We start from the raw sequence: 15,972 nt of genomic DNA on the forward strand, positions 1-15,972 counted from the left end.
TATAATGGACAAAAATATTAAAATAAAATGTTGAATAAAGCACATAATCCATTCTTGCTTTTAGAGAATAAAATTCTTTTAATTTACAGTTTGAAATTAAAATCGAAGGTTTGTGTTTGTTGCATAGACTGTATAAAAATATAAGTTTGTTGTCTTTAGAAGTGCGTTTTGTTTTTGACCTTTGTCACTCTCCGTATGAATATAAACTTTCTGTCGCGCTTGCGCACTAGTAGCTACGAGCTGGTTTCGTAGCTAATTCGGCTAACCGCTAACAGGTTCGGTCCGCCGCTGTTAACGGTCCGGTCCGTCACCTCAGACCCGGTGCAGGTCGGTAACACGGTGCCGGTTCTGTCCAGGTTCTGACCCGGAACCTGCGCTGACTGCCTGTAGAGGCGACAGTTAGGTCGCTGTTAGCATATGCGGCTAACTCCAGCAGCAGAGAATCAAAACAAACCCGGCTAACTGAAGCTAACAGAGGCTAACGCTGGACAACATGGCGACAGAGGAGAAGAAACCAGAGACAGAAAACATCAAACAGTCCTCTTCCTCCTCAGGATCCGGCAGCAAGGTGAGTCAGCCGGACTCACGGTGCTCCTGACACCGGGACAGCCGGTGTCCGGTCCTGGTGGTCCGGTCCGCCGCTGAGTGGTCGAGTAGCTAACGGTTAGCTCTCTGACTGAACACAGACTCATCAGCGTTTATGTGTGTTCACTAGTGATTTATATCCTGTATCAGCTCTGTAAATAGTCATTACGACCTTTTATTGATTAATGAAATGTATAACCAGAGCTGCAACTAACGATTATTTTAATTATCGATTAATCTGCTGATTAATTGATTATTCGTGCCTGTATAAAGACTCTCCTCTGTGTCTGGAGAGAAGACTCCTCTGACAGGTAAGACAGTCTGCTCACCTGTGGTCTCGTTTATGACCGTTGTGTGCGCACAAAACGGGGCTTGAAACAGACTTACGTCATTTCCCACGAAAAAGTTGCGATTTACAGAAACTTTACGGGAGAAACTGCGCACCTGTAGGGAAACTCTGAGCCGGGCGTGCTTACATTTTGGTGACGCAGATGGTGAGGTGGTAAATTGAAGCCAGATTGTATAATGATGCTTCTCACACATTTAATTTCACATAATATCACATGTTAATTATAGATCCACTTCATCATTAACATTCATCATAATTTAGTTTTTAATTGCATTTGTTTCTTTTACCTCATTGTTCTTTTATTGTGATTTATGTCTCTGACAGTAAACTGACAAAACGAGACATTTGATGATGTCATCTTGGGCTTTTGGGAAACACTGATTCACGTTTTTCACCATTTGTTTGACATTTTAAAGTCCAAACAACCAATTGATTAATCGATAATGAGAAGAATCATTGGTTGCAGCATTAGATTTATAATATTGTATGACTGTAATAAGACGGTGTGTCAGATGTAACTGCGTGTGTGTGTGTTTGTGTGTTTCTAGTCTAACCCGGCGAAACCAAACTACACAGTGAAGTTCACGTTAGCTGGACACACAAAGGCCGTCTCTTCTGTCAAGTTCAGCCCTAACGGAGAGTGGCTGGCCAGCTCCTGTAAGAACAACACACACACACACACACACACCCACACACACTCATTATCCCAGCTGATCCTCTCCTGTCAGTAGAAAGTGAACTTTGTATGTAAACAGAGATTCTGGTTAACACATCTCACAAACAAACAAACAAACAAACAGTAACATGAATCTTAACAGACAGTTCACTGCTGAGGGAGACTGTCAGATGTAGTTGAAAGCTCAGGAGAAAGGCTAGTAAGTGGACGTTGAGCTGAGACTCAGACTAAAGGCTGCAACAGTTTTATATCTGGACCAGTTGGGAAAGTGAGGAACAGACTGGGTTTACTGGGCAGCTGCAGCTAAACGACTCTTTTTTTTATATGAAGGTAAAAGAAAAACTGCTGCTGATCATTTTCACAACCATCCATCAGTGTTTAGATTGATCTCCTGGTTTCCAGGAAGCTACTTTCAGTTCATTCGATGATTGACAGTCACTGATTGGTCAGCTTTAGTTTACTGTTACTTGTTATTCTTGGTGGTGCGTTCAATGACCGTCCGACATCTGTGAAATGAAAGTTGTTTCTGTTTTGACTGCTGACAAGTCTCAGTCTGATGTTAACTGTAGATGTGTTACAGGACACGTTAGTCCTTGAACGCATCAGCGTGTCACACCTGAGTGCTGCTGTGTATGCTGTGATGTTGCAGTAACCATGGTAACGTCTCTGTGCAGCTGCTGATAAGCTGATAAAGATTTGGGGGGCGTACGACGGCAAGTTTGAGAAATCCATCGTCGGACACAAACTGGTGAGACCACCGCCTCAGTCCTGATCCTGATCCTGGTCTGAACACAGTCTGGTTCCAGTTCTGATTCTGATACTGGTTTGTTTCTGTGTGTGTGTGTGTGTGTGTGTGTGTGTGTGTGTGTGTGTGTGTGTGTGTGTGTAGGGCATCTCTGATGTCTCCTGGTCTTCAGACTCCAACCTGCTGGTTTCTGCTTCCGACGACAAAACACTCAAGATCTGGGACAACAACTCTGTAAGACACACACACACACACACACACACACACACACACACACTAGAGACACACACACACACACTAGAGACACACACACACACACTAGAGACACACACACACACACTAGACACACACACACTAGAGAGACACACACACACACACACACTAGAGACACACACACACACTAGAGACACACACACACACACACACACACACTAGAGACACACACACACACACTAGAGACACACACACACACACATACACACACATCAGAGACACACAGCTGTGTCTGGCATTGTTCTATTGTAGCTTTGAATAAAGTTAAAATCATTTTAAAACGGTGCTTTTTGCCAAAACGACTTCTTTGTTTTGTTGATTCTATGAATTTATGATGCAAGTTGATGATGAATCTGCTTGTTCACATTTACAGAGAATCTGCAGATCTTAAAAAATTCTTTTAAAAGTTTTGAATTTAGTCCTCAGCAGGAATTAAAGGGTTAAAGGATCATTCTGGCGATTTTCTATAAATCTCATGTTTGGATCCAAACCAACAGTGAACTGATCTGTTAACCAGTATTATGTGTATCCAACACCTGATAAATCAGCTGTTATTAGTCTTTGGAGCCGTTTCTAAACAAACTAACGTGACCAAACTCTTCATGATGAAGGAACATGTGACCCAGTGCAGCGGTGTTTGTAATCAGATATATCAGCTTTAGATACAAACACGATACTAGTTAGTAGATCAGTTCATTGTTGGTTTGGATCCAAACATGAAGACAAATATAGAAAATCAGCAGAATGATCCTTTAAACTTCCTGCCCAAAGGTTTTGAATATTGTCTCTTTTAGATGTAAGACGTCTGTCAGGAGATGTTTTACATCTATAAACTACAGTGAGACATTCATCACCATCAGACCTGCAGCTACAGTAGCGAGGAAGCTCATCTACTCACTGCAGACAAGAAGAGAAAACTTCATTTAAATTTTACAAACATAAAGCACAAAAAATCATTAAGCTAAATTTGGAGTTGATGTGACAGATATCACAGTTTGTCTTTGGTTGAGCTGCTGTTAGAATAAACACTAAAGTGTGTGTGTGTTTCTCTGTTCAGGGGAAGTGTCTGAAGACTCTGAAGGGTCACAGTAACTATGTGTTCTGCTGTAACTTCAACCCTCAGTCCAACCTGGTGGTGTCAGGATCGGTACGCTGCTCTTTCATAATAAAGTTCATCATCTAATGCAAAAACTCTGCTGTCATCCTTCATGATATGAAAGCTGTCTCTCTCTCTCTCTCTCTCTCTCTCTCTCTCTCTCTCTGTCTGTCTGTAGTTTGATGAGAGCGTTCGTATCTGGGATGTGAAGACGGGGAAATGTCTGAAGACTCTGCCTGCACACTCTGACCCCGTCTCCGCTGTAAGTGCTGACCTTTGACCCCGTCGCTGCTGTAAACATTTCATTGGCCTGACTGTAATCTTGGTGTTAGTGAGTTCTCTAGTGATGACCTCTGACCCTGTGCTTGTGTTTTCCAGGTTCACTTCAACAGAGACGGTTCGCTCATCGTCTCCAGCAGCTACGACGGCCTCTGGTACGTCTACACACACACACACACACACACACACACACACACACACAGGAAGTCTTAACTTTACCGTATCATGTTGAAAACCTCTTCCTGTCTTCCTGTCTGCAGTCGTATCTGGGACACAGCGTCAGGACAGTGTCTGAAGACTCTGATTGGTGAGTAAAACCTCTGAATACAAAATCTGTTTTAACTGTTCATAGAAATAAAGAATAAAGACATGTTCGCTCTATAGACCTGTGATCTACAGATGTGACGGTAATCTGTGTCTCTCCTCAGATGACGACAATCCTCCCGTCTCTTTTGTCAAGTTTTCTCCCAACGGCAAATACATCCTGGCTGCTACGCTGGACAAGTCAGTATCACAACTGATCAGCAGCGACTTTCTGTCACTGCTGCTGTTCATCAATGTCGTCATCAGACTTTATCTGATCAGCAGCTCATGTTAGGATCAATAACACTCAGTTAACTTCAACCCGGCACTTACAGTCAGTTAGCATCAACCTAAACTTACTAACACTCAGTTAGCATCATCCTAAACTTACTAACACTCAGTTAGCATCATCCTAAACTTACTAACACTCAGTTAGCATCATCCTAAACTTACTAACACTCAGTTAGCATCATCCTAAACTTACTAACAGTTAGTTAGCTTCATCTTAAGCTTACTGACGCCTAATTAACCTCATTCTAAGCTTGCTAACACTTTGTTAGCTTCACTCTTAACTTACTATCACTTAGCTAGTTTGATCCTAATCGTACCAACGGCTAGTTAGCATCATCCTAAACTTACTAACAGTTAGTTAGCTTCATCAAAATTGTACTGATGCCTAGTTGGCTTCATCTTAAGCTTAATTACACTTAGCCTCATGCTAACCTTACTAACATTTAACTAGAGTCATGTTGATCATACTTAACACTTGTTAGCCTCATGCTAAGTCTAGTAATACTTAGCTAATTTAATTTTAAGGGTACTACTTGGTTATTTGCTTAAACGTTTTGTAAATCTGTAGTGAATTAGTTTCCTGTCCTGGACATCAGTAAACGAAAAACTCAGGTAGCAGTGAGCGTGTTAGCATTTACTAGCATTTACTCGTAGCGCTGTGTTAAAAACATATGTCAGCTCGTATGTTGCTACCCAGCAGGTGTTTCAGTCGTTCAGTGTTCATACAGTTAACGCTGTTCTCTGGTTTACAGCACACTGAAGCTCTGGGACTACAGCAAAGGAAAGGTACTGTCTGTCTGTCTGTCTGTCTGTCTGTCTGTCTGTCTGTCAGTTCAATTCAGTTCAATTTAAAGGTTTTATTGGTGAGACAGTTACAAGAACAATTTTGCCAAAGCATCAAAGTACAAATTGACCAAATATTTGGACAACAAGCAAAAACAGTAATATGAGCAATAACACAGCATTAGATAAAATACAGTATATCCAAATGTATGTGTATATGTGTCTTTGTGTGTGTGTGTGTGTGTTAATATTCTACTATATAGTCATATCTACTGTACTGTGCTGGTGTTTGTGGTTCTGTGTAAAGTTGCAATGTTAAAAGCACAGAAAGTGTTAAAATGATACAACGATAACATGACAACCACAGTAGTAGTCAATGGATTAGATAGTGATAACCGTGTATAAAAGGTCGCGTCAGGATGGTTATCCGTCACATTCAGTGATGTTTTAGTTCTGAGTCTGTCAGTTTGTAACGTGCAGCTCAGTTTGCTGCATGTTTCTCTCCTAATAGAATCCGTTGCTTTTTACTGTCATCCATGTGGGATCAACAAATCAGGTTTCTTAAAGTTTTCCATTATTATATTTGTCATATTTTAAGAGGAAATGCATTCTCTTGTTTCCAGTGTCTGAAGACGTACACCGGCCACAAGAACGAGAAGTACTGCATCTTCGCCAACTTCTCCGTCACAGGAGGGAAGGTCGGTGTGTGTTTGTTGTTTAGACGTTCAGTCCCATTAATGTCTAAATCCTCCTTCATGTTTTAAAGTGTGTGGCTGGCAGGTGGTTTAACCTTTGACCTCTGTGTTTTCCAGTGGATCGTGTCTGGCTCTGAGGACAGCATGGTTTACATCTGGAACCTTCAGACCAAAGAGATCGTTCAGAAACTACAAGGACACACAGGTATGACCTTTAACCTCTGACCTCGTCTCCTTTCTTCTGTCTGAGCCTTTAAAGAACAAGTCAAACGTTGGATCAGGAAGAAGATCAGCTGTTAGTCGTGGAGGTTTATCTCTGCTCACTGCAGGATGTTTGTAATACTCGTTTATAAGCAGGTGAAGAAGAGAACATCATCTTCATCTCTGTCACGTCAAACATCAGTTAAACACATAATTAACAGACATGCCGACCGTGTGTCTGGCACTTTACTTCTTAGATCATTTGAACTTATTTCAAATCATTTTTTAGCAACTTAGCAGCTAATATAATGTATTTAAAAGTTTTTTAGTGTCTGATGTCGGTTGTCAAGCTGCAAGCTGAAGACGAATTTCTAGACAAATAATGTATTTAACATATAATATACCTACATACATGAACTAGACATGTGCATCTTCATCACTGCATCTCAACGCAACAATCTGACGCATTAAAGATACAGATGAAGCAACTACAATGAGATACGATGCGACTCAATACAACACAGAGAGAGTTTGACTTTATTTCTGAAGCATACAGTGTATCATCATACATTTACTTATTTGTTTCTCTTGTACTGCATCTTATTTATGTTGTTTATTTTTACTTGGATGTTTCACAAACAGCCTTTTCACGTCCTCTGTGGTGTAACGTTACTACATGCAGACACACGCTCTGCGACCCAAACACTTACTGTCAGAATACTTTAATAATCCAGTTACCGCTAGCATGCTAACACGCTAACGCGCTTAAGAAACAGTTCAGAGAGGATGAATCAGTCTAAATATCAAATTATTGGTCACATTTCTAAATAATAAAGGCAGAAATCCTCTACTGATAATTATATATAAATAAATCAGATGTTAGAAATGATGCATCACAGGTTCATCTCATATTGTATCCAGTGCAAACTGTTTTAATCGGGTCGGTTCCATCGTTTATCTCTAACAAAAGAACCAATCTGATCCACCTAAACAAATATACATATACAATATATATACACACAAATAATGTAAAACACAGTAATAGACACACACACACACGTAGTTGAATGAAATCAGAATAAGTCAACAAACAAAAGAAAAATTAAATAAATGAAATGGCAGCAATAACAATAACAAGTAAATATTGTGATGAATAAAAAGTGTGTGTGTGTGTGTGTGTGTGTGTGTGTGTGTGTGTGTAGACGTGGTCATCTCCACCGCCTGTCATCCAACAGAAAACATCATCGCCTCCGCCGCTCTGGAAAACGACAAGACCATCAAACTGTGGAAGAGTGACTGTTAGTCTGAAGGAGATCCACAGAACCAGAACCAGGACCAGGACCAGGACCAGGACCAGGACCAGGACCAGGACCAGGACCGTCCTGGTTTAAGTCTAATCAGAATCTCAGATCATCACAGATTTCCACATCAACACAGTCGACCGCTGCTGATCAGAGAACCAGAACCTCTTTGATCTCATTCGTCTGATGTAAACCAACCCAGAACCAGAACCCAGTCAGACCAGGTCCCACTGTGTCCCAGTTTCAGACCAAAAACCACTTCAGAGTCTGTTTACACTGTTAAAAAAAAAAAAAATCAAGTTGATCAAATCATGCAGGTTAAAATCTTGAAGTTTTGTTTTTCACAACGCTGCTAAAAAAAAAAAAAAAAAAAGTAAAACTGACCAAAAAATGTTCAAACGAGCGTAAAAACATTTAACGGACGAGTTTCAATGTTTTCTAACTCTGAGCTTATTAATTATATTTTTCACAATCATCTCTGGTGCGCAGATGTTTCCTCTGAACAGCTGGATAAATGTCAAACTGCAGGTTTTCTCTCACGTTTTATCGACAGGAAGTGCTGCGGTAGGGGGCGGAGCCTGTAGTCCGGCTCACCTGAAGAGAGAGAGAGAGAGAGCTTTAATTTTAATTTCCATTTTATGATATTTTAGTAGAATAGACATGTTGTTTTCTAACGTCTCTGTTCGTCATTAGTTTACTATTAATGCAAATTCAGCACTTCCTCTTTCACATTAAAAGAGACAACGTTCTTTCTCTTCCAACAAAGGCTTTTATTGTTGAAATAAAACTGCAGAGTTTTGAGATTGTTTGTTTGGTTTTTTTTAAAAAAAAAAACAACAAATATTTGAATGCAGTATTTGTATGTACAGTATAGAATTACAAAAAACACATCCAGACAAAGTTATAAAATAAAAATTTGAAACAGGATTTATAACTAATATATATTAAAGACACATTTAGTATAAAAAGGAGTAAAATAAGTAGAATAAATAAAATAATATAAAATGGATTAAACAGGAGAATAAAAAGTTTTCAGAGTCTGAGGGAGGGATCTTTATGCAGAAATGTTCCTATATATTTTATATTATATATATATATATAATTATATATATATATAATGTTCCTAAATATCATAAATATATTAATACAGTCTGGGCTGAAAAACACTGAACTCGTCCTTTAATCACTGCAGAATAAAACTAAATGATTTAAAAAAACGCTTTGAATCATCAGATAGTTTGAGCTCAGATTCGTGTTGCTAGGCAACCGTTTGAGTGACAGTTTAAGTGTGAAATGGAATTATAGGATGAAACTGGGACACGCCCGCTGTTGCTATAGCAACCATGTGTGTTTGTGGCTGTGCTACGTTCACTGACTCTCTGTCCTGTTGAAACTTTGAAACATCAAACAGCAGCTCTTCATCATCATCATCATCGTCATCGTCACATCTCTCAAACTGTTTCTGTGTTTCCAGAATCTACAATCAGCCGGAAAAATTAATGATGAATATTGTACGGAAGGATTTTTTCTGTTTGTTATTTGTAAATAAAGATTTTTGACTATGAGCTGTCTGATGTGTTTCCTGCAGTGAAAAAAATGTTTTGACTTCCTGTTTGTTCAGACAACGTGGAGCAAGTTTTAGAGGGAGCGTGATATATATTATTCTCTATATTATTATTATATATGACATCATTAGATTATTAATACTGAAGCATCAGTGTTCTCAGCCAACGTGGTTGTGTTGGTCACTCTGGCATGAACAGCACGCTCAAGCTGATCCCACAAGTGTTCAGTGGGGTTGAGGTCAGGACTGCTGGCAGGCCGTTCCATCCTCTCCAACTCCACAATGCTGGAGGTCGTCTCTCATAAACCCCACAAACCGACAAATGCTGGTTGAAGAATGAGATGCCATCCCACAGCAGTGTGTGACCAGACTGGTGACCAGCATGAGGAGGAGGTGCCAGGCTGTTGTGGCTGTGTATGGTTCTTCCACATGCTACTGAGGCTCCTGTTTGTTAAATGAATCAATTGTTAAATTGCCAATATGTCTTCAAAACGTCAATCATCCAATCCACCAAACACCAAACAAGAGTCAGTGGCTGAATAAGCTGTTTGGCATTGGCAGAGAAGATTTGGCAAATTTTTCATGGGCGCAACCCACATACTCAGCTCTGCTGCTCATCCCACCAGTAACTTTTTTTAAAAATAAAATAGAGGAATAAAGGTTACCAGTCAAGCAACTTTTTCAATACATTTTTAAGTCACAGAATAGGAACTTTTTAAATGAAATTGTTAGCTTTTTTAAAACAACAACAACAATATTTTAAAATATTAAATTATTTATTAGAGATTTTTATTTTTATTTGTTAACTTTTTAGAAAAGTAACCTTATTAGTAACTTTTTAAAGGAAATTGGTAGCTTAAAAAAACAATTAAAATCAGTCATTTTTCTTTTTATTCATTACATTTTTTAAGTAATTAAATTGGTAACTTTTAAAATGAAAGTCTTTTTTTTAAAAAAAGGTAAATGAATCAGTAACTTTTTAATAAAACTGGATTTTTAATTTTTAAAAAAGGTTACAGATTCAGTAAGATAATAAAAATCTGTAACACTTTTGATAAAATTGGTAACTTTAAAAAACTTTTAAAACAAAACTTGTGAAATGAATACTGAATGTTCCACCCAATAACCACATTTTTGTATTTCAGGAGCTGTCAGCTGGCATGTAATCAGATCATAACGAGGCTCCTGTTAATTAGTGTTTAATTGAAGGCAGGTGTTTTGGAAAGGTTAACCAGTTATATATAAACGTAGCACAAAAAGTAAGGAAATTTGTGTTTTTTGTAGATTATTTCTTTGTTGTAACAATGCGTCTTGGCAATAAATCTTAAGTGATCATGCTAATGCTAATTTTCGCTTGTGAAAAACAGGTCTAAAACCGTTAAAACAAACTGTACACACTGGAAAAACTGATCATCCGACTCATTGATGGGTCTTTAATTTCAACCAAATGCTGAACAAGACTGTTTTTAACTTTACTGAACTGAAAACACACTGTGAAATAGCAGCAGCTACGTCTATACGCCATGGTTACGTTACGTAAGCAACGTTGTCACCGTGGTAGCAACTTGTCAATCACAACATAGCCACGCCCTAAAGCAACACCGTTTTATCGACTATTTTACTCTAAATGGGACCATAATTTACAAAATGAACATCATGTTGTATTGAAGACTTGAAACTAGCGATTGAGACCATGAACTCATCAGGAAACAGTTTACTGAGGTAATCAATCAGGTGAGCAGTAGAGTCATTTTCTCATTGACTTCCATACATTCTGACTTCTTTTTGCAGCCGGTGGAGTCGCCCCCTGATGGCCGTTAGTTAGAATGCAGGTTTTTGGCACTTCTGCATTGGCTTCATTTTTCAGCCCCGGACGTTGCTGCTTGATATATAAAGGTGACACAACATCACTAGTTCTCACTTGTGTCTTTACATTGACACTTTTACCGAGAAAGTTAAGAAACAATCGTTTGTTTAAAGAAAAGCTGCTCCTGAAAAACATAGATTCTTCTTTTTTCTTTTACCTGGAAAAAACTCAAAAAGACAGAGATGATGCAGTTTTCCTCTCAGGCCTCCACTATACTTGAACTTAGTATTTATTATATAGTGTATATATAGTTATAAACTATACAGTATATGAATTTGAAAATGTATTTATACTAGTGTTTGTGTCTAGCAGGTCAATCTGGAACAATCCATCTCTTCTCCTTGTATGAGATTAATGTTTTTTGTACATGTTTAAACTAATAAGTAAAAGCAGCCTGTATGTAGCCTGGGAGGCAAAACTCAGGGCAAAAATAAGATTTTCCTCATCTGGATTACAGCAGCTGGACAATCAGAGGAAGAACATTCAGATTGTAGAGAGAAACAGCAGGTGATTGAGTTTAATGCTGCTGCTGCTAAAAACATATTTACCTCAAACTCACTTTGCAGAATAAGCAGACATTCATCACATCTCTCACATCTCTCACAGTAAACTGGTTGTCAGGTCAGTGTGAAGACATCTGTATGAGGAAAGACAAGAACTGAATGTCTGTGAGAGTTTAAACTCCAGTAAAAACAGAGCGGAGATCGACGGATGAAAATAGTTTTTATTTAACTTAAACAAATGCATAGTTTCAACTTTTCTCACATGCTGTTCTTCTGTCGTCACATCGAAACGTCTGCTGAACTCTGATGAATCAGCTGTTCACACACGAGCTGAACATCTCCAGGTGAAAGTACATCAACAGAGAGCAGAGACATCGAAAAACTCTTCTTTTCTCTCCTTTCGTTGTTCCCTCAACAGTGAAGCTGCTTTTTTTTCCCCCAAAAATCAGAAAGTTTCCCCTAATTGTTACCGACGCAGTACCTGAGCTTCAGTTCTGATACCAAAACACATTATTTAATATCTTAGTTTGAGAAATATAAACCTGTTTTTTTTTTTTTTAAACAAAAAAAGTCAAAGTTGTTAAATGTGAAAAGTCCAAACACATGCAGCCGAACCAGAACTTTTTCTAAATAAATGACTAAATGTTTTTTGAGTTTGTACCAAAACAAAGCGTTGATGTTTGAATATGTTTCATTCAGCAGCACCGTTTATTAAAAGGAGCTGGATAATGTATTTAAAGCACATTCAGAAGACAACTACAACTCCCAACCTGCATTTCAGGAGGAATCATCCAATCACAGAGCGTAAATTCAGTCACATGTGCCGCTAACGGCGCGTCAAAGCTGAAGAGAAAACCGACTTTCACTTTGAGTGAATTCAGTAACTATGGCGACACGTTTTGTTGACAACCTCACCAACAAAGTGTTTCGGATTAATTACCGCTCTCATTCACACCAACAGAAGCTGAGGATCATGGGTATTGTAGTATTCAGAGCCGTCCACCAAACTGACTGACTGACAACAAACTAACAAAGTGTAAATAATTCAAACTGGTGTCTGAACCAGTCTGAATACGCAGCTGGACGTAGCGAGGTGTGATGTCACCAGTCGGTTTAATTGGAGCCAGTTTGAAGCTTCTGTTTGACGCCATCTTTTCCATTTGGAGCAAAGACCTTCCAAATAAAGAGTGTGTGATGTTGCCTGTCGCGCTCTGGAAACACGCCCCGCGACCTTGAATGTAACGTTAAACTTAGTGAAATATTGCAACAACAGTCCGACTCAGTGAGTCCCGGAGCTGTCAATCACAGCTGTCAATCAACGCCCACGCAGACATCAAAGCTACTATAAGTCTTCAAATCTTATTAATGGAGCAATAATTTCCAAAACGACCACCAACACACTTATTAGAGGGTCTGAATTTAGAGATTGAGACCAGAATGACTCTGAAAACAATGATTGACTCAGTGTTTCTAGAGAGAAGCTTTTTGAATGGGAGTCAGTTGGAGGATCTAACGGCCGTTATCGGCACTTTAAGGTGCTTCAGACTCGAGTTAGAGCTGCTGGTTGGTCAGAAACGTGCTTCATTAAACTAATTAAACAGACTGAAGTCTGAAGCAGGTCGACATGCAGGTAACGATCCTTCAACAGGCTCCTTGAAAGGTTGAATCTAAATGTTCCAGCAGGGACGACTATTAGGAACAAAGATTTAGGTTGACAGTAAAAATAGTCCAAAAATACAACAAACCAGAGTGAGAAAATTCACCCTGTTGACCAACAGCAGAGTTGACCTCTGAGAGCACTGAGAGTCCAAAATGGAGGAACCTCGTAGGTTATTAGCTGTGATGCTAACATCCAGTTTTATTGAAGCTCCTCTGTCTGAGTGACCATTAAAACCATTAAATTGTTCGAAACAGCTGATGTCCAGCAGAGAGACATTACAGGAGAAAGCATAGCAGGCAGCAAATTCCAGCAGCACCAGTCCAAACCGGTCCAAACGAGCCACTGGAGGTTAGCGTCTGGTCGGCAGCAGAGTCCAGACGGACCAGTCTGGAACTATTGGTCTAGTCAAAATAGACTAGACCAGTCTAAACCAGTTAACCCAGTTAACCCAGTCTAAAGCAGCGGTGTCCAGCGCAGCGAGCCGATGGAGATGAGGGTCTGGCAGGTAGCAGAGTCGAGCCAAACGGACTCCACCAGCCTGAAGTGCAGGAAGCCGAGAGCGAAGCCGCAGCCGACGTCCGACAGGTGATGTTTACCCAGCAGCACCCGGGACATGCCGACCAGGAACGCCCACAGGTAGAGCAGGATCCGCAGGGGCACCTGGGAGGACGAAGAGCCTTTAAATTAACAATGAAGACAACTTTTACTGTTTCTACTGTGAGCATCTATTATATAATATACAGTATTTACTCTCTACATACGTTACACACACACACACTTGTATATGTACGTGTGCCTTGCTGAAGGGTTAAAGGCAGCAGAAGAACAGTACTGATCATAAATCCACTGACCGCCAGCACCAGGTGGTTCAGCAGGAACTTGGACACCATGATGGCTCGGCTGGCATGGGCTGCTGGGAAAGAATACGTATCCATGGCAACGATGTCAAGAAACCCTGGAGGGAAATCCCATGGTCCCCTGCGCTTGACCAACTTCTGCATCCCAGCGACCGTCATCACATCCAGGATCAGAGCTGCAGCGGAGAGACAGACAGGTAACAGGTTAGACAGGTGTAACTACAGCAGACAGACAGGTAACAGGTTAGACAGGTGAAACTGTAGCAGAGAGACAGGTAACAGGTTAGACAGGTGTAACTACAGCAGACAGACAGACAGGTAACAGGTTAGACAGGTGTAACTGCAGACAGACAGACAGACAGACAGGTAACAGGTTAGACAGGTGTAACTACAGACAGACAGACAGGTAACAGGTTAGACAGGTGTAACTACAGACAGACAGACAGGTAACATGTTAGACAGGTGTAACTGCAGCAGACAGACAGACAGACAGACAGACAGACAGACAGACAGGTAACAGGTTAGACAGGTGTAACTACAGCAGACAGACAGACAGGTAACAGGTTAGACAGGTGTAACTACAGCAGACAGACAGACAGACAGACAGACAGGTAAGACAGACAGGTAACCTGTCTCACCCAGCAGCAGGTTGACGAGGACTTCCTGTCCGGCCATGGTGTTGCTCCTCCACAGACAGATGAGCGTGCCACAGAGCCAGGGGAGGGCGTGTCCACTGAGCGCCAGCAGGGTCACCATGGAGCGCATGGAGGCCGCCGAGCCGTGCGGCCGCACGCAGACGCCCAGACGCTTGGACAGACTGATGTCGATGGCGAGCAGAGAGCTGATGGCGATGCCTCGAAACGACGGATTCAGCTGCATACAGTCCTGCTCCGGCCAGCGAGACGCCTCCTTCGCCCCCCCATCACCTCCTGCTCCCCCCTCCGAGGAGTCCCTGGACCCCCTGAGGACAGAGACACCGAGACAGAGACTGACTTTCTGCTCGCCGCTCTCTGATAGGCTGAATCTATCATCAATATTAAATATGTACGACAAACATTTGAGTCAATCGTCAAGTTTCATCCAAGTGGCTCAAACTTTTCCTCATGAAACAAACGACCAATCGTCACATTTGATAGTAAATGATGTCATCACGACATCAGGTGGAAGATGAACAAACACCTGCCGACAAAAACGATGCCACAGAGCAAAACAATTCCCAAATGTTCCCAAATGTTCCCAAATGTTCCCAAATGTTCCCAAATGTATTGATTTTATTTGCTGCTGATGTTGAGCTGAACGTTTATTTAATAAAGGTTATTCAAGGACAGTATTTCCTGTTTTATAGAACTTTGAGTCCTCATGGTTCTCATGTTGTGAAGTCTAGTTGTTTCTGTGATCTGCAGGAAGCTTTTTATCCAGGAAGTCGTTACATTTGACTCTTCACTGGTAAAAGTTGCAGGTTCGATTCATTCAAGACTGAGAACAGCAGACAGACAGATGTGGAGCCATGATGCCTCCAGAGCTGCTGGGACTGGAACACTTTGACTGACCAGGACCTGGACCTGGTTCCTGGTTCCTGGTTCCATTAAGGGTCATTTTAATTATGTTTCGTCTCTTCAGTGACGTTTAAGTCAAATGATTCATGTACGTCGTCATTTATTCACTCAGTTTGTTTATATTTGCTCAGCTGCTGTTAGACAGGAAACTCTTTTTACAGATTTCAGAGATTTTTTTTCAAACTTTCCAGTGTTTTCTCAGGATCTTTTAAAGTATAAACTGATAAAGTGAATAAAAACATGAGGACAGAAACACAGTTAGAGTCCAGCTGCTGCATCAGTTATTTAAGGAGCTAAAAACTCCGGTTTGATCCTTTAAGAATCTGCCAGAAGAACTTATGAAAAGTTAAAGTGATTAAAGGTGAAGCAGCAACTTCGGTTTGTCAAT

At 40.5% G+C, this 15,972-nt stretch overlaps 2 protein-coding genes across 2 annotated transcripts in view; one reads left to right on the plus strand and one right to left on the minus strand.

Annotated features, from left to right (window-relative positions):
- The first annotated feature begins 198 nt into the window (after positions 1-198).
- LOC122968831 (WD repeat-containing protein 5-like) lies at positions 199-8,391 on the plus strand. Its single transcript, XM_044334332.1, has 13 exons — positions 199-568; positions 1,483-1,591; positions 2,285-2,358; positions 2,500-2,589; positions 3,686-3,775; positions 3,903-3,986; positions 4,103-4,158; positions 4,264-4,310; positions 4,432-4,507; positions 5,350-5,383; positions 6,004-6,078; positions 6,193-6,280; positions 7,479-8,391. The coding sequence occupies exons 1-13, from the start codon at positions 494-496 to the stop codon at positions 7,577-7,579; spliced, it is 999 nt and encodes a 332-aa protein (XP_044190267.1). The 5' UTR covers positions 199-493; the 3' UTR covers positions 7,580-8,391.
- Positions 8,392-13,007: 4,616 nt separating this feature from the next.
- The window catches only part of LOC122968867 (inactive phospholipid phosphatase 7-like), a 3,394-nt gene continuing 429 nt past the window's right edge, over positions 13,008-15,972 (minus strand). The window contains exons 2-4 of the mRNA XM_044334377.1: positions 14,667-14,989; positions 14,023-14,204; positions 13,008-13,831 (exon numbers count right to left, since the gene is read on the minus strand). Of these exons, the coding sequence (XP_044190312.1) occupies positions 13,625-13,831; positions 14,023-14,204; positions 14,667-14,989 (712 nt within the window). The 3' untranslated portion in view covers positions 13,008-13,624. The remainder of the gene's footprint in view (positions 13,832-14,022; positions 14,205-14,666; positions 14,990-15,972) is intronic.

This window comes from Thunnus albacares, chromosome 2, assembly GCF_914725855.1.
Source record: "Thunnus albacares chromosome 2, fThuAlb1.1, whole genome shotgun sequence".
NCBI lineage: Eukaryota > Metazoa > Chordata > Actinopteri > Scombriformes > Scombridae > Thunnus > Thunnus albacares.

Excerpts from the sequence above, each read along its gene's own strand:
- LOC122968831 (XM_044334332.1), top strand. The coding sequence starts at position 494 with ATGGCGACAGAGGAGAAGAAACCAGAGACAGAAAACATCAAACAGTCC. Across the intron at positions 4,508-5,349 it reads CTGGCTGCTACGCTGGACAA|CACACTGAAGCTCTGGGACT; the intron begins GTCAGTATCACA and ends TCTGGTTTACAG. Across the intron at positions 5,384-6,003 it reads GGGACTACAGCAAAGGAAAG|TGTCTGAAGACGTACACCGG; the intron begins GTACTGTCTGTC and ends TCTTGTTTCCAG.